General features: G+C 30.1%; 1 protein-coding gene across 1 annotated transcript; it reads left to right on the top strand.

The window, feature by feature from the left end:
• The first annotated feature begins 427 nt into the window (after positions 1-427).
• Positions 428-7,094, top strand: LOC124419277. The gene is made up of 2 exons (XM_046947918.1): positions 428-2,465; positions 7,012-7,094. The coding sequence occupies exons 1-2, from the start codon at positions 428-430 to the stop codon at positions 7,092-7,094; spliced, it is 2,121 nt and encodes a 706-aa protein (XP_046803874.1).
• The last annotated feature ends 4,089 nt before the right edge of the window (positions 7,095-11,183 follow it).

The raw sequence follows: 11,183 nt of genomic DNA, 5'->3' as shown, positions 1-11,183 counted from the left end.
TACACTATACTATACACTAGACTATTCACTAGACTATATGACCTACGATCTTCCTAATTCTTCTGTAGCACAGTGTTGTTGAAATTTCACATTAATCCAAATAAATTTCTTTATATATAAAATAAAAATATTTGCTACAACTATGCATTAGTTGTCTAAAACCGCTTTCAGACCAGAAATCAAAACAAATTGAATAAAATTAAGAAATTAAGTGAAAATAAAAAAACACAAACATATTTTACTTGCAACTATGAAATAAAAAAATATTCAAGAACATGTACAAAAGAAGAAAACTTTATCAGTTGTTGCATACTATTGTTTCGAACATATAACAAGTTACACGCAACACACTGCAACATATTGTGGCATGTATTTGTTACTTAAAGGCAATTGCATAAAATTATTGCTACTACAGCTAACGGGCAACATGTTAAATTTTCAACTATTTATAATAATTGGAGCAAATGTTGCTATAGCAACAGCAACAAATATAAATTTGAAATTATTAACAACTTTAACCAGAACCAACACAACAACGGTAACAACTTCAGAAACTAAAGGCAACATCAGCAGCAAGCACAATATTGATGATGAAGCATTTGTACAATTTTTGAAATATGTAAGCCAAGAGCAAAGTTTTACAACAATTGTTATATTGACAAATTGGCAATATGCCACAACATCAAAAACTGCTGCAACAACAACAACCTGGAAACAAAATGACTATTGCGTAAATCTTAAATATTATATGGAATATGACCAGCATCATTTGGAGAATCATAAAATGCTGCAGCAGCAAGAGCAGACTTTGGTACCAGTAATATTGTTGCAATCACAACAGACCGAATACCGACTTCATAAGAAATTTAACAGTGAATTTGTAACGATTATTTGTATACCACCATCACCTCTACCACTAACGTTATCATTGCCACAGCAGCGACAGGTCATTACAAAGGTTACACAGAATCATTTATTACGTGCTCTTAGCAAAAATCTTTTATATTTACGTAAAAATCGTGTCATATTGCGTCTAGATTTTAACCAACATGAAGGTGAAAATTTGCAAAATATCGTAGAGATATTGAAATATTGCAGTATGGAACAAATCATAAATATTATGATCATTTCTTATCAATTTCCCTACAACGATACGGTGTATTATTCATATGAAAAGTTTCCGCGATTTAAGATCACCAAAAATAATTGGTTAAAGGAGAACTTTAAACAGCAAAAGTTATTCCCCAATCAATTACAAAACTTAAAGGGTTATAAAATCTTCACACTACCCGATCAAATAGAACCCAGATCAATGGTCTATAATGATAGCCAAGGTCATCAGCAAATTTGTGGTTATGTGGGTAATTTTGTGCGTTACTTTGCTCAGGGTCTAAATGCTTCTTTAGTGTTGGCCTATGAGGTAGCGAAAGGTGTTCAGATATTCTATTCGGATATTTTGAAATTAACACGCAATCATACTTTAGATATACCCGCATCTTTGACCGGTCCTATTAATGGAACCGACTGGTCGGAATTTTCCTATCCCTTTGAAATAGCCGACTGGTGTGTAATGCTACCTGTGGAACCTGAAATATCCATGGCCGATATCTTCCTGGCGGTATTAAATCCCTATTTTATAATTAATCTATTACTGCTCTTCATATGTTGTACTTTTCTTTTGCTTATAGTCTTTAAAAGAATTTCCATTGACAATTTTCGTTTACACTTATCCGATATTTTGATTAATGACAAGGCTTTTAGAGCCATTTTGGGCCAGGGGTTTCCTTTTAATAATCAAAATTTAGATTATTTTGTGGTTTATGTATTTATTTTAATCTTTTTTACCGGTCTAGTTGTTATCATACTTTTTGATGTATTTCTAGGCAGTTTTATGACTAGTCCTCCCAAAAATCCTCCTATCAGAAGTTTTGCTGATCTAGAGAAATCTGGCATTAAACTCTATATCTCTAAAAGTGAATATGCTTACATATATCCTAGCGATTATTTAAAACATCCTCAATTGTTTCATATAATTGATTCATTCAATGAATTTGTACGTTTACGCAACACACTTAATACAAGTCGGGCCTATGTTATCACCTCCTCTAGTTGGCCCGTTTTTGCTGTCCAACAACAACTTTTCTCTCGTCCACTTTTTCGTTATTCTAAGGATTTGTGTTTCAGTCGTTATCTTCATTTCTATTTTATTTTACCCATGCATTCGGTTTTCCGGGAAGCTCTACAAATGTCGACATTAAGGGCATATTCATTGGGTTTATTTTTTCATTGGTTTGAGTCGAGTTTTAATGAATTGGTATCATTGGGTCATTTGTCATTTGACGATATAACTGAACCGCGTAAGTTAATGCCAATTTCCGTAGAGGATTTGAAATTGATATTTATGGGTTTTTATATATTGCTATTGGTAAGTGTAGGAATTTTTGTTCTCGAACTTTTTTTTGATCGTATTGGGATTCGTAAAGCATAGGAGAGAATAATGAATTCCATTTTTTTTGAAAAGGAATAAAATTATTTAAATGTTAATATACTTTTTTAATAATATATCATATTCATAATTAAGAATCATAGGTTTAAGTTAAATTGTTTATACATAGTTTAAATAGTTTATTCTCCTTTGCTTAGTATTTTTGTATCTCTTTTCTATTTTTTGCTATAATAAATAATTTATAATATTTTCTCTCTTTTAAATATTATTAAACCTTCAACTTATTCTTTTTTTTACTTAATAAAATGCATGCAGATCGATCTACTTAGATCTGTAATTTCAAGATAATATCAACACCAATAAATACCGGCACGCTTACATTTAAGCCAGAACAAATGAGTTCTCTGTCACACTTACACATAATCATATGCAGTTACCCAGTTAACACAAAGATCTGATTTAGCACCTGAAATTATTTTAGATGAGAGATGCATGCAGAGAAAAAACATAGTTCAACATGGTTACTATAACTAAACTATGTTCACTGTAACAATATATTGTTATCAAAAACATATAATTGTTATTTTAATTCTATTTAAACAATATTGTTGTTACTGTAATCATTTTCATGTTCATGGCAATTATAAATTTGAGTATGATTCACTGAAAAATAATTATTTTTTCAATAACTAAGTAATGGTAACGACTAAAACATATTTTGTTACTAACAAATATTTCAACATACTGATAACCATTATATGTTATGTTGCTATATGTTGTATAACCATTATATGTTATGTTATTATAAATAACCATTATATGTTTTGTTGTTCTATGTCTGTTGCTACAACAAAACAACTTTAGCCACACACCACACACATATTATTTTGTGTGTGTGTGTGTGTTGTTTAAAGCGTCAATAAAAAGAGTTGAAATAATTCTCATTTGGTTTAAAACATTATATGTATAAGTATTTCACTTGATATAAAATAATGTAGTTATGTTTTTGGGAATCAAATTGAAATTCGTAAATCGGCTTGAGTGATGAAGGTTTTTACTTTTTTAGAAACTGTAATTGTACTGATTCAGTAATCAAAATAAATTTGATTTCGATTACATATTTTTAACGATATTTTGATTGCATTCGATCATAATATAGACATGTATAACAAACAATATTATGGTAAATAAAAAATATTATGATAAAATATTTTCGCTGATTTTAACCATAAAATGATATTTTAAAATTGTTACAATAACCATAATATATTAAGACTACAATCATAATTATAACCATAATAATTTGCTCTTAGAACATGGGTACCACAACCATGTTTTTCTCTGCGCTGTGGGTATTTGAATCGCAGCTGGGTCATGTGGTTCTATTAGAATGTTCTCGGCATGTGTGTATAGCAGATTAGAAGAGCGCTCGTTCGTGCACGCCACTACTTTCATGTAACTAGTTAGTTAGTAAGTAAGTTAGTTAGTTAGTTAGTTAGTGAATAAGCTAGTTAGTTAGTTAGTTAGTTAGTTAGTTAGTTAGTTAGTTAGTTAGTTAGTTAGTTAGTTAGTTAGGTAGTTAGTTAGTTAGTTAGTTAGTTAGTTAGTTAGTTAGTTAGTTAGTTAGTTAGTTAGTTAGTTAGTTAGTTAGTTAGCTAGTTAGTTAGTTAGTTAGTTAGTTAGTTAGGTAGTTAGTTAGTTAGTTACTATATCATCGTTAGATGTGAGGACTGAAAAAGGACGATTGGGTCGTCCTAACATCGTGATCGAAGATCTTAATTGCCTTGAAGATCTTAGATGCCTTTTCAACCATATTCGACTTTTTACACTTTTCGGCTATTATCGAATTTTCCTGACTTTTTTCTACTTTTCGAATTTTTTTGACTTTTTCCGGCATTTTTTGCCTTCTTCTGACTTTTTTCGACCTTTTTCATCTATTTTCGACTTTTTCTGACCTTTTTCGACTTTTTGACTATTTTCGACTCTTTTTGACTTCTGAATTACAAAGTCGACTTTACGACTTTTTTCATAGACGATTGCCGAGTTATCGACTTTTTTGAACAAAATAGTCGATTTTGACTTTTCGACAAAAAGACGATTTATAGAACCCTACTTACTACAACATGTAAGGTGAACATATCATGCCAGTTTCGGATATACAATACAGAAATAAAGCAACGATTTTAACAGCTCACAATACATAGGATCGGCTTAAAATACGATCTCTTACTCTTCGTTTTAATGTTATAAAAATAATGATTCGATTAAGAGAATTTAAGCTAAGTTTCGCTACATTTTATGTTTGTTGGGTATACACCTTTAACTGATGTGATTGAACTGGCCGCCTATTGCAATTATAAAATTTCTGCACGTTTTTTATTGAATCAGAAAATTTTGTTTTGATAAAACTGTCTAATGTTAAACTTACGTTAAAGACTTGTTAATTCGAAATCTTTCCAATCAACCTTACTTACATACAATATCAAAATCACAACAAAATAAACTATTTTATTTTTCAATGTTCGATTAAACTTGTTCATATTTTTTTAGGTTTTTGTATTAAGTATTAGTAGTTATATAGATTTTTAATCGATATACTTTGTATAGTGTGAAATATTTGGTTAAAGGCGTTACACTTTTGTTTATCAGAAAGTTTACAATTGAAACCATAATTGATCAAAGCCCTCCAAAATAAACGATTCTCTTTCGATAATCTGTATGCTGCTTCATACGATCGATCAACCCGGAATAGTTATTTGAAATGCTTTCAAACTTATCCTCCTCATTGTTAGATGACTATGTTTTAAATTAATATTTCTAGTAAAACGTTGTAAAAATACAACTACCTTGCATATGTATGTATTTGTGTCTCTGTCTATAGATTTATTATATATATTTTGTTTTTTTGGCTGATTATAATCATTCTAAAGTGTCAGGTTTTCATATTTATTTAAAATAATTGGCCAATAGTTTAGTTTACCACTACAGATTTTTAAAGCTTGTCAAAATTGGTTGCAAATTAAAAATTAATTGCAAATTTATTGCTTTTAATTTATTTGTCAATGATTTATGTTGCAGACACTATTAGCTGCTAAGTATTTTATAGTAGTTGTTATAATTGTGCTATTATTTTGTTTTCACACTCCACTCCAATATCTTTCTCCTAGTCCTCCAGTTAACACAACCTCCCCTGCTTTTGCGCAAAATTAAACCGCGTAAAAGAAACCCACCTTAATGGAAGGGGTGTTTGCTTTTGGCAACGAAATATTGAAAGTGTTGTCTATTATTTGTTTTATTTAGCATTGTATACTTTATGGAATTTATTTTGTCAATTTATTTTAGTTTTAATTTTTGTTATTTATTTATAATTTATAATTTTTTTTTAATATTTATTACAATTTATTTTATTTGGTGATAAAATATTTGCTTTATCCGTGGGTGTTTATTAATAAGGAAATAACTAGTTCATTCGTTTAAGTGCTAAACTATGGCAAATAGTTTACATCATATGTCTAGTTATCTATTTAGTATATCTGAGTCATATGCAAATTATTTGGAAAATGCATTAAATTTAAAAAATGATTTCAAAAATCTCCACTATTGTTGCCATGAAATTTTTTTTGTGAAAATATATACGACGATATACGAATTTTTCTATTTAATTCCGCTTTTTATACCCTTCACCTTCGTGAGAAGGGTATATATAAGTTTGTCATTCCGTTTAAAATTTCTATGATATAATTTTCCGACCCTATAAAGTATATATATTCTGGATCCTTATAGATAGCGGAGTCGATTAAGCCATGTCCGTCTGTCTGTTGAAATCAGTTTTTAGAGGACCCCAGATATCGGCAAGATCCGAAACTTCAATAATTCTATTAGACATGCTTTCGAGAAAATCGCTATTTAAAATCAGCAAAATCGGTCGGTAAATAACAGAGATATGAGCTAAAATCCGAGACAACTTCTAAAAATTTCACCAAAAAACGTCATATTTTTTTCATGCTTTGTTAAAAAAGCAACAACAACACTGTATATTAGAAAAAGATGTACACGTGTGTGTAGATGTCTTGGTTTTATTCAGCTGTGTATTTGTTGTATGTTTGGATGCTGTTGGCGTCATTGCGTTGTGAATTTTGTTTTTGTTTTACTATGTTTTTCGTTATGTATGTTTAGATGTCTGCTGGTTTAGATGCCTTGTGTATTTTGCTTTTTATTTCGTTTAGCGTTGTTGTTGTTCTTTTTGTTTAGCTTTTGATGTAATAATAATGTAGTCGGGAAAAAAAATTAAAATTTATAAAAGATGTTTAAAATACACTATGGTGAAGGGTATATAAGATTCGGCACAGCCGAATATAGCACTCTTACTTGTTTTTCTTGTATAAAAGTTCTTCGCGCAAAACTTTGAAGAATTTAGTTCTATTAGTTTCCCAGATAAACGATTTTTTTGTACTTTATTCATATGTGAGATGCCAATCCCCACTGAAAGTCTGCCAGCTATTCTCTGGATAATCACATGATTGTCAAAGTTCTTCATGTAGAATTTGAAGATTCTAGTTTCTCAGATATAAACATATTTTTCAATTTAATTCCTATAGGAGCTCCAAGTAACCCTCTCTCTCCAGATGATAGTCAGTCAGTCAACTAAATGCTAAGAAACAGATGAATAAGCTTTGAGATGTACGATGTTATTATCACTGGCATTTTTTCACCTTACTCTGGGTTTCCACGATAATTATCCTCCTAAGGCCTCTAACAGAGAAAGGACTTAGAACTATCTGTCACGCATACGATGTCGTAATACTTTTAAACGGAATGGATCCAAATTACTTGTGTAGAAGAGCTGATGTTGCTCTCAATAAGGCCTTGAGCATTGAGCCGGCGTAGACGGAAATCTGTCTTTTCACAAGAATGACAAACATTTCTACGTATACTGAACCTTGCTTCCTGGGCAAGAAAATACTGGTGACAGACAAAGTTAAGTGCTTAGAGAAGTGACTTAGAACTATCTGTTACGCAGACGATGTCGTAATACTTTTAAAAGGAAAGGATCCAAATTACTTGTGTAGAAGAGCTGATGTTGCTCTCAATAAGGCCTTGAGCATTGAGCCGGCAAAGACAGAAATCTGTCTTTTCACAAGAAAGACAAACATTTCCACGTATACTGAACCTTGCTTTCTGGGCAAGAAGACACTGGTGACGGACAAAGTTAAGTACTTAGTTGAAATCCTCGATCGGAAATTAAATAGACACCACATATAGGATAGAGGATCAACAAGGTACATCGGTGCTGGGAAATTATAGGCATGAAATGGGGTCTTAGTCCTACTATGAAAAATTGGCTTTATAAAAGTGTAATTAGACCAATTCTTGCTTATGCTTCAATAATCTGGTAGACTGCTTTAGGCAATAAGTGTAATATCAAACTATTACAGGGATTTCAGCGTACATGCTGTTTAAACGCTGATCCCAGATGTCTTGATCTACAGGAAGACAACGCCGATGGCTCCAAGTTGAGGGATAAAGTGGGCATGGCGTTCTATATTGAAGACCCAGAAACAGAAATATACCACCGTTTACATAATCATAACACAAGCTTCCAAGCAGAACTCCGAGCAATAACGGAGTGTGTTAATTGGCTTAGAATAAATATAACGCCTACAGCCCTTAATATATAAAACCGACTGCCAGAAAGCAATAAGGATGGTATCAGGTGATAGAAGTAAATATAAGACCATATTGGATGGTAAGAAACCTTTAACTGAATACTCTCCCAAAGATAAGGGAGTAGTCGGCAGCAAAGGTGCGAATGTAACAGCTTTAAAGGGAAGCGAGCTCGAGGTATTTAATCTGACAAACACAAAACCATTTAACGCAACAAAAGTTGAAATGAAAATATGGGTGAGAGAAACCCATAAAGCCACTTGGAATTATGAAAGGGTGGGTAGAACCACAAAGATCCTATGGGGAGACCCTGATGAGAATAAGACGATAAATCTCCTCAAAATGAGCAAAATGGTACGTATTCTGAGTGGACACACTGGGTTACGAGCACATCTATACAAAATTGGCCCTGCGGATTCAGACGAATGTAGAGCAGTAAAACTCTGGAGAACTTCCTCTGCCACTGTCAGGTATTTGTCGTAGTTAGATCCAAGTATCTTGAAAATGATGTTATTCCGGTAATAATATTCCATAACACTGATTGGAAAATTCTTAGGAATTACGTTTAAGAAACTGAGTTTTTAAACATTGAAAAGTAATATACTCAATGAGCAAAATATTTTTTGTTTTTTCATGAATAGGAGTGCACAGTAGGCCCAATAGTAGCCTAGATGTATTTCTTATGAACCTAACCTCTTTTAATATAAAATTTTCCAAAAGCTTTTTTATAGAAAATTTTCAATTATATTTTTTAGGGAAAATTTTCGATGAGATTTTTTTTAGAAAAGTTTTAATAATTTTTTTATAGAAAATTTTCGATAAATTTTTCTTTAATAGAAAATTTTCAATAAATTTTTCTTAAATAGAAATTTTCAAAAATTTTCTTTCTATAGAAAATTTTTAACAAATTTCTTTTTATTGGAAATTTTTGATAAATTTTCTCTTCAAAAAATTTTACAAAAAATACCCTTTTTTCGAAAAAATTTCAATTAATTTTCTTTTATATTTTATAAATTTTCCATTTTTGGGAAATTTTCCATACATTTTCTTTTTATTAAAAATTTTCCACTAATTTTCTTTTTATAAAAAATTTTCCATAAATTTTCTTTCTCAATAAAATTTCTATGAATTTTATTTTTATTGGATTTTTTGAAATAGTTTTCGTGTATCAGTGTCCTAAAATAACAATAATTTTAAACCGTTTGATATTATTAACCCATAGCATTAAAATATCTCCTGTTTTTTTCTTAATTAGGCCATTAAGTGCTGTTCATTTCTTAAAACATCATTGTAAAAGTCGTCATGTTGTATATTAATTTGTATAGGCCTTATTCACACATACCTACATATGTACCATAACAATTGAATCCCATAATTTGTATACAATTTAAAATCCGTAAACAACCATAAATACAATAAAAATTTCACTTTTCACGTGCTAACGATTTTAGGAGTTGTAGAAGCCACAAAATAAAAAAATAAATCCTTTAACGTGATGAGATGACCATAAATTAACTTAATGCATTTTTAACATTAAGATATGAACTTTAATTTGTTTTTGGTTTCTACAATGTTTTTTGTTTTTTTTTGTTGTTTCTTTACAAGAGAACTTTAAAATTGATGTTGTTAAGCTAAATAAACAAAATTGGTAATAAACATAATTCAAAATGTAAATATTGGTAAAAAAATTTCGTATAGTTTTAAATCTTGTGGTTTTAAAATAAAAATAATGTTCCATACATGCATACATATACTAAGCAGCAGGAGGCATGTCTTGTTTTAGCCAATACTAAAGAAAATACTTGTATAGTAGCTAAAGTTCTGAATCTATGTCAAATTCTGAAATAATTCAATTTTTCACAAATCTCTCCAAGATAATCAATTTGTTATTCCTATTTTTTCGAGTTCGTGTCTTAAGTCTTTTGATTTTAGATTATGCACTTCATACCTCTTGAAAATGTTTGTGTCTTAAGTCTTTTGTTTTCATATCACGATTTTTTTTATTAATTTGTTTTTAATTTTGTGTTTAATTTATAAATTAATTGGGAAGCCAAAAAAAAGTAACAAAATGCAATTAGTTATCTATATTTGAAACTTTTAAATTGATAAAGTTTTTTTTCAACTACATACTTATCTTATTTGTAACATCAAATAAATTATCCCTTATTTGGCTGCGTACCAATAAATCAATTTTATCTTTACACTAACAAAAATCAAACATTATTTATGTCACGTACCCATCTCTAAATTACATTCCACCTACCAAAGATTAATGCTAATGAAAATGAACTTAAAAGTAAAAGTGATTAATTTCTTTTTTCACACATTTTCCCAAAAACTAAACCCACATACAATTTTGTAACTTACAACAGCAACCCAAGAAAATACACTTTGTTTTATAAAACATAAAAATACCTTAATTTAAGAAACATTGTTGTAAATTGATTGGATTAGCTAAACTAAAATAAACTAGAAATAAACACAATGTTGCATTCATCGAAGGTAAAACCATAAAGAATTAAGAAAAATGCAACATTTACAACAAAAATTGGCATCTGTTTATTGAGTAATTTCGAAATTACTTGTAATTTAATTAAAAAAAGAAAAAACAAATAAATAAAAAAACAAGTAAGAGTGCTATATTCGGCTATGCCGAATCTGATATACCCTTCACCTTTGTTGTAGATGCACGAAAAAGTACCAAAAAGTTCCCTTTTATGGGTTCTCACCTAATTCTGACTCTACATAATTAATTTCATGTTTCTATGTTCAATATTATAGAAAATTCAAAAAGTACCTTTTGTAGAACGAAAAAGTATTGTTCTTGCCTGATCCGGGCTCTACATACTTAATTTCATGGTTCTAGGTTCAATATTATACAAAAATCCAAAAAGTACCTTTTGAAAAACGAAAAAGTACCAAAAAATCCCCTTTTATGGGTTCTCACCTAATCCGGGCTCTACACATTTAATTTCATGGTTCTAGGTTCAATATTATAGAAAATTCAAAAAGTACCTTTTGAAAAACGAAAAAGTACCAAAAAATCCCCTTTTATGAGTTCTCACCTAATCCG

The sequence above is a fragment of the Lucilia cuprina genome, chromosome 4 (assembly GCF_022045245.1).
Source record: "Lucilia cuprina isolate Lc7/37 chromosome 4, ASM2204524v1, whole genome shotgun sequence".
NCBI classification, from domain to species: domain Eukaryota; kingdom Metazoa; phylum Arthropoda; class Insecta; order Diptera; family Calliphoridae; genus Lucilia; species Lucilia cuprina.
The sequence above is the reverse complement of the archived record's forward strand: the minus strand, read 5'-3'. Positions and strand labels throughout refer to the sequence as shown.

Bases quoted from the DNA above. Each gene is read 5' to 3' on its own strand.
- LOC124419277 (XM_046947918.1), top strand. From the start codon at position 428: ATGTTAAATTTTCAACTATTTATAATAATTGGAGCAAATGTTGCTATA. The intron at 2,466-7,011 runs GTATTGGGATTC...CTAGTTTCTCAG, and splicing joins TCTCGAACTTTTTTTTGATC to ATATAAACATATTTTTCAAT.